The sequence below is a fragment of the Dama dama genome, chromosome 22 (genome assembly GCF_033118175.1).
Source record: "Dama dama isolate Ldn47 chromosome 22, ASM3311817v1, whole genome shotgun sequence".
Taxonomy (NCBI): domain Eukaryota; kingdom Metazoa; phylum Chordata; class Mammalia; order Artiodactyla; family Cervidae; genus Dama; species Dama dama.
The window spans coordinates 23,691,400-23,714,029 of record NC_083702.1 but is presented as its reverse complement, the minus strand read 5'-3'; the positions used below and the strand labels follow the sequence as shown (position 1 = coordinate 23,714,029).

The window sequence follows — 22,630 nt, the reverse complement described above, 5'->3', positions numbered from 1 at the left end:
TATAAGCTGGGTGGTCCTTGGTCCAGGTATCACTCATCTGATAGTGTCAGGTGGCTCAACTGAGGGTGAGTAATCCAAAATGGCCTCACTCCTGTTTAGCTGTTGGTACTAGCTGTCGACTGAACCTCTTTCTGTGTGTTTGCTCACCCTCAAGGAGGCTGGTCCAAGTTTTTTCAGGGTTGTCAGCAATATCTGAATAAGGAAAGACCCTCTGCACTGTCATTTGCCAAATCTTTACACATGTCGCATTTTTTTGGTCTCCTTTTGGTCAAAGCAAGTCACAAGGGCATGGCTCCTGAGACGTGTGATTCACTGGGTTCCACTAACGTCTACCACGCCACTGTTACCGCTTAGTTGCCCAGTCATATCTGACTCTGTGCGACCCTCTGGATTATAGCCTGCCAGGCTCCTCTATCCGTGGACTTATCCAGGCAAGAATACTTAAGTGGGTTGCCATTTCCTTCTCCAGGGGGTCTTCCTGACCCAGGGATTAAACCCAGGTCTCCAGCATTGCAGGCAGAATCTTCACCATCTGAAGCACCAGGGTAGCCCAACATCTACCATAGTGAAGTGAAATTGCTCAGTCGTGTCTGACTCTTTGCTACCCCATGGATAGTAGCCTGCATCAGGCTCCTCCGTCCATGGGATTTTCTAGGCAAGAGTACTGGAGTGGGTTGCCATTTCCTTCTCCAGGGAATCTTCCCGACCCAGGGATCGAACCCCGGTCTCCCTCATTGATAGACAGACGCTTTACCTTCTGAGCCACCAGAGAAGTCCAACATCTACCATAAGTGGGTATAAAAATAATATCTACCCTGTAAGATTATATTGAGAATTAAATTTGATAATGTGTGTGCATTGCTTAGCATGGTTCCTGACATATAGTAAATGCAGTAAATATTAGTATCATTAGTAGAATCATCATTAGCCCTTATTAGCTACCAAGAGCAGATTCTCCTTTTGAAATCTTATTCACTTTTATATTCAGCTAACTTTTACTGAGTGCCCATGATGGTGCTATTCTCTATGCTGGGCATTCAGGAAAAAGGAAATATTATTCAGCCTCTGCCATTGAGGAACTCATAGTCTACTGGAGCAGAGGAGACACATAAGCAAATAAATATAGTATCCTACAGCAAATTCAGTGATTAAGGTTTGCTCAGAGCATTTAGAGAGTACAGTAAGTCCTCTATATAAGAACCTTCAAGTTGTGAACTTTCAAAGATGCAATTATGTGTTCACGTGTCCAGTCACGCAAGTTAGTTCACATGTCTGGCATACATTGTCGCATGTGTACAACCTCTACCAATGATTGTGCTTTTGCATGCTGTATGATTAAAAATATTTTCTGTATTTTTGTGTTTGTTTTTATGTATTATTTGTGTGAAAAATACTATAAACCTATAGTACAGGTCAGTACTGTATAGCTGATTGTGTTAGGTACCTAGACTAACTGTGTTGGACTTACAGACAAATTGGACTTATGAACACACTCTTGGAACAGAACTCCTTCATATGTAGAGGACTTGCTGAACCAAAGAAGGATACCTAACTCCTTAACCCAGCCTGGAGGTGTGGTGCAGAAAGGCTTCTTGATACTATATGAATTGAATCCTAAAGGCTATGTGGCTTTCATCCAGAAGAGCAGGGATTTAAAGTAGAGAATATTATAGTATGAGTGAAGGCATTAGGTAAGAGTGTGGTGTGTTGTTATCAGAGTTCGAGGTGAGGAATCCTGAAGAGATAAGCCAAAAAGAAGGTGTGAAGGCAAGAAAGACAGAGAGAGAAAGGGAAAGGGATGGAAGGAGGGTAGGTAGGAATGGGAAAGACAAAGTGTGGGAAACAAATGCGTCCTCTTCCAAGGAGGTCAGGGACTTTTCTGTAGGTGAATGAGGAGGCACTGAGAGGTTTTGTAAAGAGTTGGGGTGGAGTCAGATCTGTATATTAAGAAATCTAGGGCCAAGTGAAGGAGGTAAGACTGGAGGAGGGCAGAGACCAGCTAGGAATAATCCAGAAACCCAGGCAAGTGATAGAATATTTGAGAATGGAGGCCTGAGTGAGATTCTTTCCAGCCATTTCTACTCTGTGAAGCTGGGGAAAGTCATTTCAGTGAGAAAAGGGGTGATTTCAGATATCCAAGTTTGGGACAGCATAGTCCAGAATATTCTGGAGAAGAAAAGCTATTTTCTACATATTTAACAGGTATGAAAGTGAAAAGTTGGAAAGTGTTAGTCACTCAATCGTGTCTGACTCTTTGTGACCCCATGGACTATAGCCCACCAGGCTCCTCTGTCCATGGGATTTTCCAGGCAAGGATACTGGAGTGGGTTGCCATTCCGTTCTCCAGGGGATCTTCCCAACCCAGGGATCGAACCCATATTTTCTGCATTGCAGGCGGATTCTTTACCATCTGAGCCACCAGGGAAGCCCATGCTTGTCTACAAAAGGGACTTTTTTCTGGCTAAGGAGAGGTGGTAGACCCTCGACAACCTTAAAGTCTTCTAATGAGGGATTTGTCTTCTTGTGCGTGGCCTTAGTGAATTGTGAGCAAACCATTCTGTGAATCCTCTAAGGGGCCTTCTTGGACACACATCTTCAAGATTTTTTTCTTTTCTCTCTGGTCTAGTCTTTTAGAAATTTTAATACATTTTCAATGACTTTGACCTCTTCTATTTGTGCTCCCTTATTGCCTCAGTTATTTTTCTGTGCCTTTTCAATGTTTATGCCTTGTTTCTTTTCACAGATATTCACAACCTCATGCCTTGGATTTCCTGAATGATCATGCTCTGAACTCTGCTGCTTCCTTGTCCCTGGAAACACATTCATAAACGTCAGACTTTACATCCAGATTTGTGGTCTGGAAAACATTGTCCTTATACTTAGGCAGTATGTTCCTTTTCCAGAATTCCTCCTTTTACTTTCTTCTCGGCTCTTGTGCACCAGCAGCCTGCAGTGCTGAAAACAGCTCTCCGCAGCCTCACCTGATGAGGCCCTGTTCCAGCCCCGTCTATTTTATTCCTTAGCTCCTGAAGATTTGCATGAGACCTTGATTTTGCTGGTTTAGTTAGTTCGGTCAACGTGCAACACTGGCGTCATTTTTCTTAGTGTCCTGAGATGTACTTGATAGAGGTGCTGGCCTTGTGTGTTGAAGATTTATAGGTAGATGCTGGCATATTTTCAAATAACCTTGTCTTTAAACATTAAATACATTTCAAATTCAGAGAAAGATTATGATGGAGGATGTGATGAAACTCATCAGGAGGCCAAGGGCAGAGCGATCGGAGATTGGGTTCAGAAAACATTATTTGAAGAACAGTGTAATCGCCTCTAGCTTCCAGAGGTCTTCCATGAGGAGCTGGTGCCTTCTACATGGTGGTGCTGCTTCTGCTTCATGTCTTCCATCCTGCTGCTGCTCTGGGCCCCTAGAACATGGACTGTCTAAGAGCAGGGCAGGTGGGCTATTCTGCATCTGTACCATTCAGTTCAGTCACTCAGCCATGTCCACCTATTTGCGACTCCATGGACTGCAGCATGCCAGGCTTCCCTGTCCATCACCAACTTCCAGAGCTTGCTCAAACTTATGTCCATCTAGTCGGTGATGCCATCCAACCATCTCATCTTCTGTTGTTTCCTTCTTCTCCTGCCTTCAATCTCTCCCAGCGTCAGGGTCTTTTCCAGTAAGTCTGTTCTTCGTATCAGGTGTCCAAAATATTGGAGCTTCAGCTTCAGCATCTGTCCTTCCAATGAATATTCAGGAGTGATTTCCTTTAGGATGGACTGGTTGGATCTCCTTGCAGTCCAAGGGACTCTCAAGAGTCTTCTCCAACACCACAGCTCAAAAGCATCAATTCTTCAGCATTCAGCTTTCTTTATAGTCCAGCTTTCACATCCATACATGACTACTGGAAAAACCATAGCTTTGACTAGACGGACCTTTGTCAGCAAAGTAATGTCTCTGCTTTTTAATATGCTGTCTAGGTTGGTCATAGGTTTTCTTCCAAGGAGCAAGCATCAGTACCATTAATTGAGCATTATTATTTGAGTATCAGTTATCAATTATTAATTGAGCATGAGTACCATTCATTGAGCATTATTACTACATGTTTGATACAGTTCTTATATGTCTTATCCAGTAATTGAAGCAATACAGAGCAGCAGTTCCCAACCTTTTGGGCACCAGGGACCAAATCTACCACTTAACCCAGTGTCTGGCACATCCTCAGTAGGTGTGCATGCATGCTAAGTCGCTTCAGTCCTGTCCCACTCATAGGCCCCCCCTATGAGCTGGGGCCTGCCAGGCTCCTCTGTCCATGGGATTCTCCAGGCAAGAATACTGGAGTGGGTTGCCATTCCATCCTCCAGGGGATCTTCCCGACCCAGGCATCAAACTTGAGTCTCTTGTCTCCTGCATGGCAGGCATTCTTTACCACTAGCCCCACCTGGAGAAAGATATGGCAACCCACTCCAGTATTCTTCCCTGGAGAATTCCATGAACAGAGGAGGCTGGTGAGCTGCAGTCCATGGGGTCACAGAGAGTCGGACATGACTGAATGACTGACACTTTCACTTTCAGTGCCACCTGGGAAGCCCATCTTCAGTGTAAGTAAACTCTAGATAAATATCTCTAAACACTGGGTATTTTCTACTTGAAAATAGAAAACATTCTGCTTGTAAGGAATAGTCAGTTTCAAGACATCTCCACACATATTATCATGTTTGTCTCTCCTGAGCCTTAATGGGGGGATTTTGGTAAATATTGTTACCCTTATGTTTTATAGATAGAGAATCAGGCTCAGGAAAGTTAAGGGACAAGGTTGCACAGCTGTTTAGATGCAGAGCCCAAGCGAGTCTCCACACTCCTGGCCAAGTGCTCTTGCTTTGAGACCAGCTATCCCCCTGGCTAGCAGATGATATGAAACTAGATTATAAATACCAGAGAAAAAAGGAAAGGAACAGTTTCATGGAAGATGATTTTTCCATGTACTGGGAGGGGAGAGGGAGGCAGGGATGGTTTCAGGATGATTCAAGCAGGTTACATTTATTGTGCCGCTGCTGATCTGACAGGAGGCGGAGCTTAGGCAGTAATGTGAGCATTAGGGAGCAGCTGTAAATACAGAGGAAGCTTCCTGTCTCACCTGCTGCTCACCTCCTGCAGTGCAGCCTGGTTCCTAACTGGACAGGTACCAGTCCATGGCCTGGGGTTTGGGTACCCCTGATACAGAGGAGTGGTAAAAGAGAAGACTCTGGTGTTAGAATGCCTGAATTCTAATCTTGTTCCTGGGCTTTTGAAACCTTTATATAAGGGTCTTCTTGGAACCTTCTGGTTATGAACTGTTGATCCTGGGAAAGGAGTTGTGGGCAGCGTCCATGGAGAACAGAAACAGAGGTGGAAGGAATGAAAATCACTGGACCTGGCAGCACAGTTTAGCATGTGGGCCAGTGGGTAAAAGAACCTTCCAAGTGAGATTGTCTACAGGTAGAGACCCTGTGATTATCCAAGTTACCCCCAGCCCAAGACCTGGGGGCCAATGGTGGATGCCCCCACAAGTCACTGTTAGACTTGACCATGGAAACTCTATTGATCGGCCTTTCTCATACCCAAGAACTTGGTCCTCCTTCTCTTTGGTCCCACATAGGAAGTGCTTATTTAGGGATGACGGTGGGATCTGCCTGTCACTGGTGACGCAGCCTACTTCCTGGCCCATGAGATGTTTGCAGCTCAGAGGATGGACTGAGAGACAGAGTAACATGGCAGCTCTCAGAGAACCATGTGGCTGGAACTGAGGAAGGGGCGGTTCAGAAAAGGGGAGACTGAGCTAAGAAAAGGGGTTGGGGGAAAAAGTGGGTTGAGGGGGGAGGGGTTCAGGCAGAAGATAGCTGGTTGGTAGACAAACTAGCAGATATCTACCACCCAGAATTTAAAAGGTTAGATAATTTGTCCAGAGTCACACATAACCAAAGCCAGGACTCAAATTAGGCCATTTTTAGTTCAACACCTATGCATTTAACTAAGATGATGAATTAGAATGAACTAGAGAAGTGAGTGAATGCCTGAGTGCATACATATATACATATGGAAATACCACTTTAGACCTTGCCAAGTCAGCTCTCAAATCTAGGAGTGTGTTAGTTGCTCAGTGGTGTCTGACTCTTTGCGACCCCTTGAACTGTAGCCCACCAGGCTCCTCTGTCCATGGGGATTTTCCAGGCAAGAATACTAGAGTGGGTTGCCATTTCCTTCTCCAGGGGTTCTTCCCGACCCAGGGATCGAACCCAGGTCTCCCGCATTACAGGAAGATTCTTCACCATCTGAGCCACTAGGGAAGCCCTCAAATTCAGGAAGCCACATTCAAAACCTTCAGGCGCTGTGGACTTTTGCTCTATCTTACCAGCTTGTAATCCAGGATCAAGGTAGCAATGAGAGGGGAACATGATAAGTAATGTCCATGACTAAAGCCTGTAGCCAAGTCCCCCCAGCAGGTCATGAATCCACCCTCATATGTCAGTCAGTCTGTCAGCATCCCTGTTCATCTGGGTTCTCAAGCAACCAAAGCCTTGGGTGTGTTGCACACACAGGTCTAGAGCCCCACGATACAGGAGGAAGCTGATTCAGAGAAGGTGGGACACAGCTTGGTCCTGATGAAGTTCAAGAGGAGATGGTTCAGGACTCAGATCTCGGTAACTGAGCCCCTCTAAATCCCGGAATGGACTCCAAGAGTTGCTGTCTGAGGAGTGATAGTCAACTTGGGAAGTTTCCACCCCTCAGGGCAGGGAGGCATCAGATACTGGAGGAAAACATGATGTATCCTTCAGCCTACTTGAGCCTGTTTAGCAAACTATTTACAATATCCTCTGATCTAAAAGAATTGCTTTTCTAAACTATCCATCTTGCCACGGGGAGGGGCTTATGGGAGAGGAACATCTCTCTAGATGGCATTCGTTGGGTTCAAGGTAAACCTGGAAGGATCATAGCAATTTTATTCTCATGATCTATTTTATTTGCACCTGAATGAAAATATTGCATGAAACTGGAAGAATTGCATAGAGTTTACTCTGACATTTTGAAACACAGCAAGTTGAGGATTTGAGAAGTTGGAGTGGTTTAACATTTCCCATTGCAGGGGGAAACCATGTTTCTGAGAGGAGAGTGGTCATGTTGAGGAGCTGCACTGATGTTTCTGGGAGCAGGAGTGATAGTAACAGCGAGGAGGGGGAGGAGGAGGAGAAAAATAGCAAATACTGGTTGTGTGAAACCACCGCACACCATGCCCAGAGATGAAATCACTCCCGAGAGGTCACACAGTTTGCCTGTGTCCTGCCTCCCACAACCACCTGCCACCATCCTGTCGATGTCCCCCGCCCCCAACAGACTTGGGCTGACACTTGGTGTAAAGGCTTTAGACACAACTGTCAACCCCAGTTTCTGTGGGGCTGAGATGAAAGTGGGAGGCTGTGGAGCTGAAACAGACTCTTCTCCAGATTCTTCCCTCCTAGAATCACAGAAGGGAAAGAGTAAGGAGGTCAGAAATAGTCTCCTGGCAACATGGCACGATGCAGGAAACTTGGGCTTCCAGAGTCAAACAGATCAGCAATAATGTCCTAAACCAGATGTCCCCAACCTCCAAGATTTAATGCCAGATGATCTGAGGTGGGGCTGATATAGTAATAATAGAAATAAAGTGCACAATAAATGTAACGCACTTGAATGATCCCCAAACCATCCCTCCCCCACCCCCGTCCCTGGAAAAATCGTCTTCCATGAAACCGATCCTGTGCTGAAAAGGTTGGGGACCGTTGTACCTAGACCCTCAATGAGCCTCAGTTTTTCATAACAGTACTCACCTATCTGGGAGTTGGTGCTAGTGAAATGCCATCAATCTGTGAGGTGCCCGGCACAGGGCCTAATGCCTGGCACAGTGACTCTAATGCCATCACAATCTCTCCTCATGGTGCTATCTGAAATGACCATAACTGTTTATGGTGCCGAGGGAATTAGCACCTTCCATTCCTGGACCCAGATTCTGCCCCAGCATGCCACTTCTCCATTCCTTCACTCTTCAGAGCAGGAGAGATGGAGGGAGAGACCATGGAGAACAGGGACCCACAGACAGCCATGACCAGCAGCAGCAGTGTGTCTGCACAAACCCCAGGGAACCCCGGGCTCTCTCAGAGGGGCTGGAGTCAGCCAGGGAGGGCAGCTGAGGCCTGAGATGACAACTGACTCTCAGTGCCTCTGGGAGACACACACAGGTGCCAGGCAAGAGAGGTTGGATGGGTGTGTGTGTCCAGAGACCCCACTCCCAGCTTAGTAAGTTTCAAAGATCAAGGCAGTCACAGATCAAATTTGAATATGGAAATTATTTTCTAACACATTTTTTTTTCAAGACGATAGCTTTCCAGATCTTAGACATCGTTGAGTATACATGTGATGAGAGGATGTATGCGGTAGATAATGTGGTTGTACGTACAGCCATCCATATGGAACTGAGTCTGTCCAGGGCACCTTTATAATCTAGAGACAGAATCGAGAGACATAGTATGTGGGGCATCTCCTACCTCCTAAAGCCTGTCTAGGGAAGAGCACTGGACTGATATCTAGCACTGGGGGCTTTCTGAGGATATGAAATATTTTCCCCCCTAGTGACATCATAATTTACCAAGAACACACAGTCAATAACTTACTGAGAATGCACTTGTTCAAGCCAGTACAAGGGACAGAAAGAGGGCAATAATATAGTCTCTGCCCTCCAGTGCTTAAAGATACATTCAGAGAAAGGAATTTGTGAATCAAACTATAGCTAACATTTTAATGTAACTGCCCAGGGGAGCAGCTGACCCACAAAATGATGATGGAAGATTACATCGAGCTTCTTCTCTGGGCAGGGTGGCCAGGTACAGCATCCTGGTGGTGCTGAGGCCCGAGGAGGGCTGGGAAGGGTGCAGAGCATTTGAGAAGCAGGGAAGGAGATGATGGAGGGAAGACTGTGCAGCCTGAAAGCAAAGCTACCACACGCAGTACAGAAAAAGCTCATGCAAAACCAAAGAACAAAGAGCACTGAGAGGAGACACAGAAAACAAACCTGTGGTTACCAAAAGGGAGAAGGGAGGGAGGCAGGGACAAGTTAGGAGTGTGGGATTAACAGATATAAACTACTGTACATAAAATAAATAAGCCACAAGGACCTACCATACAGCACAGGGAATTATATTAAGTAACTTGTAATAACCTATAATAGAATATAACCTGAAGAAATATAACTGAGTCACTTCGCTATGTGCTTGAAACTAATACAGTATTTTAAGTCAACTATCCTTAAAAAAAATAAATAAAAAACAGTAAAGACTGAAATATTATAGCAACAGGGCCAAATACATCATATTAATTAATATAAATGAGCAAAATTTAGTTCTTAATAAAGACTTTCGGGTTGGCTTGTAAAGCAAAAGCCAACTTATGCTAGACTCTAGAGTCACACCTAAAACAAATTCGTACTTTTATATTTCTTCCCAGTCCCTTTTAGTTATTTTCCATTGTCAAGGTTCACAGCATATATATTTCATCCTATAACCTTAGCTGTTTTATTGTTTATTCCTGGCTGTATGTTTAAATTAGTATTGCAAATAACACTTCCAAATATTAAAAAAAGAGAGGAGGTAAGTTTTTTCTTTAAAGTAAAAGTATGGAACCAAACATTCTATGTTAAAAGAGGCATACTTTACTTCAAAAAAAAAACCAAAAGTAAAATTTTGTGCATAAAATATTATAAAAAACAGTCAGAAGACAAATCTTAGAACAGAAGAATATTTCAAGTATGAAGAATATTTCAAGTATAAAGGGTCTCCACAGCTCCCTATGAGTAGATAGGAAAGACAAACAACTCAATAGAAAATGGGTGAAAAATTCGAACAGAAGGTTAAAGAGGAAAATCGAAACAGACGTACAAGGTGCTCTGGCCCATTGAGAGTCAAGGAGATGGAAATTAGAGCAGTTAGATACCATTTTTTATTCTTCAGATTAGCAAACATTAAATAGGGATGACAACCTAGTGCTGGCAAGAACGTTAGCCAGGTGCACTCTTGTGCTTTGCTGATGGGAATTTCAGTCACTCTAAACCTTTAGTAAAGTATTCTTTCTGGCAACATCAAGCACATTCAAAAACACAGGTATTCTTTCATTCTGCTTTTTTACTACTGGGAATCGATGCTTTGGAAATACCAAGATATGCACCATGTGTTTCGGTTAAGTTTCGGGGGAACATCCTAAATGTTTATCAATAAGGGTATGACTGGATAAATTAGAGTGTATCCATTATTAGGAAGTACCATGCAGCTAAACGGCTTCCCTGGTGGCTGAGCATAAAGAATCCGCTTACAGTGAAAGAGACTCAGGAGATATGGGTTCGATCCCTGAGTCGGGGAGATCCCCTGGGGGAGGGCATGGCAACCCACTCCAGTATTCTTGCCTGGAAAATCTCATGGACAGAGGAGCCTGGTGGGCCACAGTACATAGGGTCACAAAGAGTTGGACACAACTGAAGTGACTAAGCACACACACATGCATGCAGCTAATAAAAGGAATTAGGTCTGCCATCTATTAAGTTGGAAGTCCGTGGCATGTAATTAAGTGGAAGAAGCAAATCTGCAGAGACGTGTATACTACGATCTGATTTTGGAAAAATACATACCTACTCACACATACTGCTTCCTCAAATGTATGTGTATTCTGTGTGAATATAGAGAATGGATGGTTTTACACCAGAAATTCACTTGGTTACCAGGAATGAAGGGAAGAAAATATTGAGCAAAATGAAGCATTATCAGATACTTAGCCTTTGAAAATCCTCAGAGTTAAGAGGCATAGTTTGTTGTTGTTCAGTCACAAAGTCATGTCTGACTCCTTGTGACCCCATGGACTGCAGCATACCAGGCTCTTCTGTCCTTCCCTATCTCCCCGAGTTTGTTCAAACTCATGTCCACTGAGTCCGTGATGCCATCCAATCATCCCATCCTCTGCCACTCCATTCTCCTTTTGCCCTCGGTCTTTCCCAGCATCAAGGTCTTTTCCAATGAGTTGGCATAGCTTTCAGTTCAATTCAGTTCAATTCAGTCGCTCCGTCGTGTCCGACTCTTTGCGACCCCATGAATCGCAGCACGCCAGGCCTCCCTGTCCATCACCAACTCCCGGAGTTTACTCAAACTCGTGTCCATTGAGTCGGTTATGCCATCCAGCCATCTCATCCTCTGTCGTCCCCTTCTCCTCCTGCCCCCAATCCCTCCCAGCATCAGGGTCTTTTCCAATGAGTCAACTCTTCGCATGAGGTGGCCAAAGTATTGGAGTTCCAACTTCAACATCAGTCCTTCCAATGAACACCCAGGACTGATCTTCTTTAGGATGGACTGGTTGGATCTCCTTGCAGTCCAAAAGACTCTCAAGAGTCTTCTCCAACAGCACAGTTCAAAAGCATCAATTTTTCGGCTCTCAGCTTTCTTCACAGTCCAACTCTCACATCCATACATGACCACTGGAAAAACCATAGCCTTGCATAGCTTTAGGGGAAGAGAAACAGGAGTGCCTTGCCCTCCTCAGATTTCTGTCCTGTTAGGAGTCTCAGGCCTGCCTCACGGCAACCCCCGCCCATGGTCAGAGACAGCTGCCTGATGGATGTCACTTTGGGATGGGATGGAGGTGCAGATTTCCCATTGCCTGGCAGAGACTCTGCCGGTCCCTTCCACTTGCCATGTAGTTTGAAATTTTGCATTCCAACAGTCAGAGGAAGGCTTCAAATAAGCAGCGAGCATTTAGTGTTAGATCCAGATGTCATCTCCAGCCAGAAACAAAAATGCTCTGATCTGGGAAAAATAACCTCTGATGCCTAAAGAGGCTCTAATAAGTGCTTTCGTTCCAGAATCTTGAGAAATGACTTTGTCTGTAGATGAGAGAGGGCATCCAGGAAGAGAGATGCCCTCTGCTCTCTGATGAGGGACCGCAGCGGCCTTCACAGCAGCCCCTGCCTGGGCCCTTCTTCTCCATGAGGACACATTCCCCCAGGGGACAGACCCAGGGACTTCCGGAAAGAATATGGTCCCTGTGTGTCCCAGGGTGCTGAAGGCTGCCACCTTCACTGCTGCTGGTGGAGGAACCTTAAAGCAGAAGGAAGACTTTGACATCTCAAATCAGCACAGATTGGTTCTAGAATTTTCCTGAGGGAAGGCTTATGGCATAACATGCTATAGTTTTGTGAGGCAGACTTTCTTCTGAGGAGACTTCCCGGCCGAACAGGTGTTCAGCTTGTACTGTGAGAACTGATCAGAAACCCTCGAAATGACTTCATGTTTCCCTGAGAAAACTAATCAGAGATTTTTTTTTTTCTCTTGAGGAAGATGATTTCAGGTCTCCAGAGATCTTTTGAAATGTTAGTGTGGCAGGGAACTGCATTTTTTATAGACAGATGTTGTTGTTAAATGTGTTTGTGGAGATGATGTTTGTTCAGCGCTGCCCTCTGAGGAATTCAGGGTGCTTTACAGACATTTTCTTCGTTATTTCTTAAGGTTTTTTCTTTCTCCTGAACATATTTTACTCCTTGACTATAAATTTTTCATTCAGCTTTTCTCACTGGATTTTCTCTGAAATATTTCCTGTTTACTTCATTTCCTCCTACTCTCTGCATTTCCAAGATGATATACTCATGCTGGTTCAGATATCCTAGAAAAGACTTCAAGATTTTTCCTTTCAGAATCTCAGGCTTCTCTTTCTGTGTTTACTTTCACAAACTTTCCCATTTATAATATTTTCACCATACTTTCCCCCGCTTGAAAGAAGAATTGCTTGAAACATACCTTATTCTTCCACATAAATAGTCCCTATGTTAACTTTATTTGTTTACTTGTTTCTACCAGTCTTGCTTCACAGAGAAGTTGAGGTAACTATTGGGTTGGCCAAGAAGTTCATTGGGGATTTTCCATAACATTTTAAACCCAACAATTTGTGGTAACTAAACATATTCTTTGGGCTTCCCTGGTGGCTCAGCAGTAAAGAGTCAGCCTGCAATTCAGGAGATGCAGTTTGATCCCTGGGTTGTGAAGATCCCTTGGAGAAGGAAATAGCATCCCACTCCATTCTTGCCTGGACAATTCCATGGATAGAAGAGCCTGGTGGGCTGCAGTCCATGGGATGCAGAGCTGGATACAACTTGGTGACTAAAACAACAGCAAACACATTCTTAAACATGAGTACTGTGTATTGGCATTGCAAATCTGATATTCATAGCAGAATTGTGTTTTTTTTTTTTTTAACCTGGTTCTCCTTTCAGTCCTAAAGGAATTTGTTAATTTCCTTCCTACTGTCATCATCCTTGAAGAAACAATCAAGAAAAGACAATCACGACTGTAAGGCAAGCTAATCTTCTGTAGACACAGGTCAGATACTTCTCACCCTTCAGGAAATAACCTCTAAGAACACCTTTTTACTGGTCTGTCATCCGATGATAATGTGGTAGGGAGCCTGTGTCCTCAAGAGATCTTGGGAGCATGAGAATATATAGAAAACACCTAGAAATCACTCCATATTTTACAGATGTGGGAACTGGGGCTTAGAGAGTTACAGAAATTTGTCCACAGTCACAGTAATACTTAGGGACATGTTCAGAATTTCATTTAGGAGACAAGACATCTAAAAAGTCACTAAAGAAGGTAGTAAAGAGTGTGAAATAATGATTTAGTTACACTGAGCAGTGGTGAGCTGGGAAATGTTTAACATCTAGGGGTCTGGGTGAGCAATGCATGCGTGCTCAGTTGCTCAGTCATGTCTGACTCTTTGCAACCCAGTGGGTTATAGCCTGCCAGGCTCTTCTGTCCATGGAAATTTTTCAGGCTAAAATACTGGAGGAGGGGTGCCATTTTGGGATCTTCCTAACCTAGGGATCGAACCCATGTCTGCTGTTATTGGCAGGCAGATTCTTTACCACTGTACCACCGTGGAAGCCCATGTGTTTGCATATCTGTGTGCTGGGAGTGGGCAGAGGAAGCCCCAAATTCATGGTGCCCACGGCCAGTTTCAATCCACCAACCTGAAGCCACTGAGCAATGAGTTGGGAAGAGATGGGTGCAGGCCAGCTGGGCGTCCGGAGGAACAGAGATCTTCGGTGTGGGGGGAGCGGATCTGTAAGGACCAGAACTGAGCAAGACCAACACTCCTCTCCACACACGTGAAGGGCCATCCTTGGTCTCTGCATGTAGCAGCTGCAGGAGTCTGCATCTTTGCTCTTGCTTTTATTTCAGCAGATAAACTTCTCTTCACCCACTAAGCCTTCACTTCCGTTTCAAGGCCCAGCTTTAAGAAAGGATCCTGGTCAAAGTATTCCCTGACGCTTTCAGAAATGGTCACTTCTACTCTGAATCCCAGAGTAATTTTTTAATACCTTTTATTAGGGTAATTAGCAAAGGCTGACTTGATACTATTGTCAGTAGCTAGTTTCTTTCCCTCATAGTAGCCCTTATAATAGCCCTCATGGTCAAAAAAAGAGTCTGAAATGCAGTACTTGGGTGCAATCTCAAAAACAACAGAATGATATCTGTTCGTTTCTGAGGCAAACCATTCAATAGCACAGTAATCCAAGTCTATGCCCCAACCAGTAATGCTGAAGAAGCTGAAGTTGAATGATTCTATGAAGACCTACAAGACCTTTTAGAACTATCACCCAAAAAAGATGTTCTTTTCATCCTAGGAGACTGGAATGCAAAAGTACCAAGTCAAGAGATATCTGGAGTAACAGGCAAATTTGTCCTTGAAGTACAAAATTAAGAAGGGCAAAAGCTAACACAGTTTTGCACTGGTCATAGCAAACACCCTTTTCCAACAACACAAGAGAAGACTCCACACATGGACATCAGCTGATGGTCAATACCAAAATCAGACTGATTATATTCTTCACAGCCAAAGGTGGAGCAGCCCTATACAGTTAGCAAAAACAAGACCAGGAACTGACTGTGGCTCAGATCATGAACTCCTTATTGTCAAATTCAAACTTAAATTGAAGAAAGTACAGAAAACCACTAGACCATTCAGGTATGACCTAAATCAAATCCCTTATGATTATACAGTGGAAGTGAGAAATAGATTCAAGGGATTAGATCTGATAGTCAGAGTCTGAAGAACTATGGACAGAGGTTCGTGACATTGTACGGGAAGCAGTGATCAAGACCATCCCCATGGAAAAGAAATGCAAAAAGGCAAAATGGTTGTCTGAGGAGGCCTTACAAATAGCTGTAAAAGGAAGAGAAGCAAAAGACAAAGGAGAAAAGGAAATATATTCCCATTTGAATGCAGAGTTCCAAAGAATAGCAAAGTAGGGATAAGAAAGCCTTCCTCAGTGATCAATGCAAAGAAATAGAGGAAAACAATAGAACGGGAAAGACTAGAGATCTCTTCAAGAAAATTAGAGATACCAAAGGAACATTTCATGCAAAGATGGGCACAATGAAGGGCAGAAATGGTATGGACCTAACAGAAGCAGAAGATATTAAGAAGAGGTGGCAAGAATACACAGAAGAAATAGACAAAAAAGATCACGATCCAGATAACCACGATGGTGTGATCACTCAGCTAGAGCCAGATATCTTGGAATGCAAAGTCAAGTGGGCCTTAGGAAGCATCACTACAAACAAAACAAGTGGAGGTGATAGAATTCCAGCTGAGCCATTTCAAATCCTAAAAGATGATGCTGTTACAGTGCTGCACTCAATATGCCAGCAAACTTGGAAAACTCAGCAGTGGCCACAGGACTGGAAAAGGTCAGTTTTCATTCCAATCCCAAAGAAAGGCAATGCCAAAGTGTTCAAACTACCACACAGTTGCACTCATCTCACACGCTAGCAAAGTAATGCTCAAAATTCTCCAAGTGAGGCTTCACAGTACGTGACCCTGAACTTCCAGATGTTCAAGCTGGATTTAGAAAAAGCAGAGGAACCAGAGATCAAATTGCCAACATCCGTTGGACCGTAGAAAAAGCAAGAGAGTTCCAGGAAAACATCTACTTCTGCTTTATTGACTACATCAAAGCCTTTGACTGTATGGATCACAACAGACTGTGGAAAATTCTTCAAAAGATGGGAATACCAGACCACCTTATCTGCCTCCTGAGAAATCTGTATGCAAGTCAAGAATCAACAGTTAGAACCAGACATGGAACAAAAGACTGGTTCCAAATTGGGAAAGGAGTACATCAAGGCTGATTATTGTCACCCTACTTATTTAACTTATACGCAGAGTACATCATGAGAAATGCTGGGCTGGATGAAGCACAAGCTGGAATCAGGATTGCCAGGAGAAAGAGCAATAACCTCAGATATGCTGATAACACCACCCTTATGGCAGAAAATGAAGAAGAACTAAAGAGCCTCTTGATGAAAGTGAAAGAGGAGAGTGAAAAAGTTGCATTAAAACTCAACATTTAAAAAATTAAGATCGTGGCCTCCTGTCCCAATCACTTCATGGCAAATAGATGGGGAAACAATGGAAACAGTGAGAGACTTTATTTTGGGGGGCTCCAAAATCACTGCAGATGGTGACTGCAGCTATGAAATTAAAAGATACTTGCTCCTTGGAAGAAAAGCCATGACCAACCTAAACAGCATATTAAAAAGCAGAGACATTACTTTGCCGACAAAGGTCCATCTAGTCAAAGCTATGATTTTTCCAGTAGTAAGGTATGGAAGTGAGAGTTGGACTGTAAAGAAAGCTGAGCACTGAAGAATTGATGCTTTTGAACTGTGGTGTTGGAGAAGACTCTTGAGAGTCCCTTGGATTGCAAGGAAATCAAACCAGTCGATCCTCAAGGAAATCAGTCCTGAATATTCATCGGAAAGACTGATGCTGAAGCTGAAACTCCAATGCTTTGGCCACTTGATGCAAATAACTGACTCATTAAAAAAGACCCTGATGCTGGGAGAGATTGAAGAGAGGAGGAAAAGGGGACGACAGAGGATGAGATGGTTGAATGGCATCACCAACTCAATGGACATGAGTTTGAGAAAGCTCTGGGAGTTGGTGATGGACAGGGAAGTCTGGCATGCTGCAGTCCAGGGGGGTTGCAAAGATTTGGACATGACTGAGCGACTGAACTGACTGAGTGTCTTTCCCAGATGATGCTAATGGTAAAGAACCTGCCTGCCAATGCAGGAGACATAAGAGATGCAGGTTTGATCCCTGAGTTAGTATGATCCCCTGGAAGAGGGCATGGCAACCTATTGCAGTGTTCTTGCTTGGAGAATCCTGTGGACAGGGGAGCGTGGCAGGCTGCAATCCATAGGGTTGCAAAGAGTCAGACATGACTGAAGGAAATTTGCACAGTGTCTTTCCCCAGGAGACTGTCCTTGAAGGACAAAGGACCATGTCTTATTCCTTCATTTTCCGAGAAGCAGTTCAGGGTGGTGGGTGGGAGCCTGGGCTCTGGAATCAGGCTGGTCAGCTTCAGAGCCAACACTGTGCTCACTTACCTTGATACCATGAGCAAGTCATCAGAACTCTCTGATCTCACCTGTAAAATGAGACCTTAAATTGCAGCCTCCATCTCACAAGCTCACTATGGCGATTCATGAGATTCCTAGATGTGGTTGGTACCCAGCACATACTAAGCCCTCAGTAAACATTGCCCGGTGTTCTTTTCTCTAGCACATAACTCAGTGCCTGGCACAGAACTGATGTGCAGTTGATGTCAGTTGCGTTGCATTGAAATGAAGCACGGATGTGATCCAGCGAGCTTGACAGGAAGTTGGGAAAAAAAGAGTGCTAGAGGAGACCATGTGAGCAGATGATTGCTGGGGAAATGAGAATGAGATAGTAAATAAAAACCGATGGATCATAGAACTGCAGGATCAGAACCTAGCTCTCCAGCTGTGATATGATGAACACAGAACAGGGTAGGATCACCTACTCCCTCCCCTTGCCCTGTGTGCTGAACGCTCTAAAGTCTGGAAATATACCATTTTTCATGGCAATAGCTCATGTAGACTGCTGTTCCTTGAAATAGCTCCTTTTCAGTACTGTACAGTTGCTTTAAAAAATCTAAATGCTAGACATTAGTATAAATACTGTTGAATTTTTTTCCATTTCATTCAATCCATTATTCCAGCGAATTTGTGTTGCTTCCTACCTTAATTCTGCATTGCAGTCTATCTTCTATCCGTTCTAGTTTGTGTTATCTGCAACTGGGTGAGCATGACTTTTATTTTGTTTTCTGAAACACTATCCAGGCCCCTTCTAAAAACAGAGTCTCCAGACATGTTGCTAGAGACCTCTTTCTGTGTTGGCATTGATTGATTAAATGATCTCATATTTTTTTTCTCTTTGGGTATAGATTTTAAACTCCTTTCAAATCTATCAAGTATATAAGGATCTGTATTATATTCCCTCTTGTTCACAAGTTTCATGAAAAAACTTGCTGGCATGCTATGTCTGCAACATTTTTGTCTCACCAATAAAGCCAAGCTATCAGAAAAGAAAATGTAGCCAACTTGTTGAAACCTGTTCCTGATTAACCTATGTGAACTTCCTAAACCGACTTCCTTTTCTGATTTTAACAAAAGATGTATGTTTCAAAATAGTGAAGTTAACAGTACCAAGATAGATTAGACTCAATGCCCAAACCTCTACCATCTAGCTGACAAGCCTGAACACAATCCTGAGAGTTGTGGAAGGTTGTTGAAATTTTTGAATAGGAATTATATGATGATATGATGTTTTAAGAAGATCCATCTGGCAGCAGTGTCCTCGGTGGATGCTAGCAACATGTTATGTGAGGTTTGATGTTGCCCACAGTGATCCCAGAATAGGCTTCCAGACCATTGGTATAGCAATAAAGATGGAAGAGAAGACATTTGGGTTTAAAGAAGAAAATTCAGTGAGACTATTGGGGTAACACAGTAGCAGTGAAAAAATAAAAATAGATAGTTTAGGGCTTCCCAATTTTTTTCACATAATGGAATATGCAGAAAATGTCAATTTGGCCACTGGGGAAACTAGGGCTGCTTGGATAGGGCCATGACCCAGTGTCATCGGCCTCCCAGGGCTGGGGCCTCCCTTCTCCAAGCCCCACATCCCCCATATCACACACAAAAGACATTATTAAGATCTCCACATGGACATTTTTATTTTAGAAATAAGTAGTCTTAGCAATATGAAGCTATTTGAACATTTTCATTTTAGAAATGAGTAGTCTTAGCAATCTGAAGAAAAACAAACTTGCACCAAAGTCAGGACCAGCAGTATGGAAGAGACTAGATGTGTAAAGGGAAGCCATGTTTGCTTCAGGGCCTAATTCTGAACAGATGTGAAATATGGCTAACATGCTTGGAAGAGAACTGGCATCAAGGTTAATGCCAAGCAAGAGAAGCCAGGCCACCAAGCCACTGCCCATGCTGAGTGACACAGGAGAACAGAGGCGGTGGCTATACAGCCTAACTTGGGCATGAAAGTAGGCAATGCCCACCAGACATTTTGGGGTGAGGTATAGACCACACCTAGGGAGGCACTAGGTAGAAACTGAAGTGTAGACAAACGCAGAAATGAAGAAGTGACTTTGAGTTTTGTATTCATGTGGAGATCTAAGCCCGTTTGCTTGGAAGTGTATGCAGTCCTGCCCATTTATTGCTCCTTGTTGGTTTTTGAGGTTTGTAAATTAAGTCGTTCTGTAGTTTTGGAGCCTCACCTGTGCTACTAATTTGCTTTGCTGCATGGAGCAAATTATAGACTGGGAAAATGCGGGAACTTGCCATCTATAATTCGTGGTGCTAATTGAAGATGTTTGGTTTTAGAAAATTAAAAGGTGTTTCCTTTTTCTTCAGTAAACTCAATGATAGAGTGAGAGCAGGAACCTTACCAACAAGGCGTGCAGATTCTATTATAAAAACAGGAATGAACGGCTCTTTTAAAAAGGAATGGAACCCACACGTTTCTCCCAATGCCTGGCAGCAGGGCCACCATGTGCCTGATGCCAGGGGCACCCATCTTTACACTGGAGTGTGTGCCATGGGGGCACACGGCCCTTGTGGCCACATGTGACAGCTCACAGAGAGACCTCTCTGATTCCCCCTGGGGCACCCACCCAGTCCAGCAGGTGCCTATCTGCATTGACCTGTGACATTCGTCACCCCCACAATCACACTCCCTTCCCTAGGCAATATGTGCTCTAGTCTTTCATCCTGACTTACCGTTTTATTCCAATTCAGATCCACCCAGTTGTCCACATGGCTCCCCCCTGGACCTCTGGCACAGGCCAAAACACATCCTTCTGGATTACTTGCTCCAATCGCTCTGTTGACCTTTCCAGAACTGCACTCTGCTCTCATCATCCCACTCCTCACTACAGTTAAGGAGAAATACCGCCAGGCACTCCAGGCAGGCAGCTCTGGCCTCCTCCCAGCACTGGGACACGCATCAGTTTTTGCACTTGTCACTGGGCACTGTAAACATTCGATTACACTTGGACTCCTTCACTCCATGTGAGCTTGATGAAGGGCAGGGCTTCTTTGACCCCCGGGGCTTAGCAGCGTGTCCAGCACATAGTAGGCCCTCTTTTCACATTTGGTACATTGGTGAGTAAATGAATATCCTGCCTTCCTTAGATCCAGACACAGTATTCTCATCCTGAGCACATGGTCTAAGGAGGATCCGTCTCTCTACTAAGGACAAAGCTGGCATCTTTGACCTTCATTTAACAGCTGACTGGGTGATGCCAGGAGAGGCCACCCTGTCTCTGCCAGTGGTTTCTGAGTCTTGCCTTTATCTCTGTGCAGGTAGGGAAGTGGAAAGACAAGTCCCTGCAGATGAAGTACTACGTGTGGCCCCGAATGTGCCCTGAGACGGAAGAACAGGAGGATGACCACCTGAGCATCGTAACACTGGAGGAAGCCCCATTCGTCATTGTGGAGAGCGTGGACCCTCTGAGTGGAACCTGCATGAGGAACACGGTCCCCTGCCAAAAGCGCATCATCTCTGAGTATGTCAGCTTCCCCGGGGCTCTGGGGAGGGAGTGGGGCCTGGGACAGTCAGATTGGCCCCAGCCATTGGCACCAGGCTGGGATCCGAGGCACAGAATCGATTGGGCGCCATGTCTGAATCCTGTTGCTGTTGAGTGATGGGGTTTCCGGCAGCCCTGTGGTCTGGCATCTGGTTCTATCCAGATCGTGACCCAGGAGAATTGCCGCTAAACCTGTTATCATTTCTGAGGCTTTGCCTGGGTCTCCATGAGATTCGAGTTCATGGAGATTTAAATTTACATTGGCTTTGAAAGATGTTTTTTTCCGGTCAGCATGTCTTGACATTGTGAGATTTAGAAACATTTTGGGAAATAGATAAAACTAATCTTATGTTGTTAGAAGTCAGGATAATGGTTCATTTTTGGCGAGGGTGGAAAGGGTATGGAAGGGAGATCAAGAGGCCCCTAAGGTGCTGGTAACTCTTCTGTATCTGGATTTGGGTTCTGGTTAAATGTTTGCGTTCCATGTATGAAAATTCATCTAGCTGAACCCTTCGGATATCTGTACTTTCCTGATGCATTTTATTCTTCAAAGGAACACTGAAAATTATGAGAAAACATGGTCCAGTGTGATGAGATAATGAGATTATTTTAGTTCTGTGTTCTGATTTATGTCCCCATTCAGGCCTGATATAAATTGTGCTGAGCTGTGAAGGGGCGCCCGCTTTGTGGTTGGAGTTTTAATGGCAAAGGGTAATATTTTGCCTCTTGTGTAAAAGCCTGGTTTTTGTTTTCTTGTTTCTTTACCCGGTCAGAAATAAAACAGATGAGGAGCCAGGTTACATCAAAAAGTGCTGCAAGGGGTTCTGTATTGATATCCTTAAGAAAATTTCTAAATCTGTGAAGTTCACCTATGATCTTTACCTGGTTACCAATGGCAAGCATGGGAAGAAAATCAATGGAACCTGGAATGGTATGATTGGAGAGGTGAGTGTCAGGAGTTAAGGGCCATTTCAATGTTTCATTTATTTCATCTAATATAAAAAACTGCTTATTTCATAATCAGCATTTTTATTGGAGAACAACTGTTTTTACAATATTGTGTTCATTTCCGCTGTATAACGTCATGAATCAGTTATATGTAAGCCTATATCCCCTCTCTCTTCTGCCTCCCTCTCACCCTCCGTCCCACCCCTCTAGGTGATCACAGAGCTCTATGCGGAGCTCCCTGCACTATAGAGCAGCTTCCTGCTGTTGTTTACCCATTCAGTCATTTCCAACTCTTTTGCTACCCTATGGACTGTAGCCTGCCAGGCTCCTCTGTCCATGGAATTTCCCAGACAAGAATACTGGAGTGGGCTGCCATTTTCTTCTACAGGCTAACTTCCTGACCCAGGGATCAAACTCCTGTCTCCTGCATTGGCAGGTGAATTCTTTAACACTGAGCCACCAGGGAACCTCCCCAACCCCCACCCCCCACCCCGCCAGCTATCTAGAAAATACAAAATAGTACAGTTGACTCTTGAACAACATAGACTTAAACTGTGTGGCTCCATTTATGCAAGGATTTTTCTCAATAAATACATCATCGGCCCACCTTACCTGTGGGTTTTACATCTTGGGATTCAACCAACCACAGATCCTGTCCTATGTTTACG

The 22,630-nt window shown here is 44.1% G+C and overlaps 1 protein-coding gene across 1 annotated transcript in view; it reads left to right on the top strand.

Moving 5' to 3' along the window:
• The window catches only part of GRIN2B (glutamate ionotropic receptor NMDA type subunit 2B), a 341,566-nt gene that overhangs the window by 260,106 nt on the left and 58,830 nt on the right, over positions 1 to 22,630 (top strand). The window contains exons 4-5 of the mRNA XM_061124117.1: positions 20,791 to 20,993; positions 21,788 to 21,959. Of these exons, the coding sequence (XP_060980100.1) occupies positions 20,791 to 20,993; positions 21,788 to 21,959 (375 nt within the window). The remainder of the gene's footprint in view (positions 1 to 20,790; positions 20,994 to 21,787; positions 21,960 to 22,630) is intronic.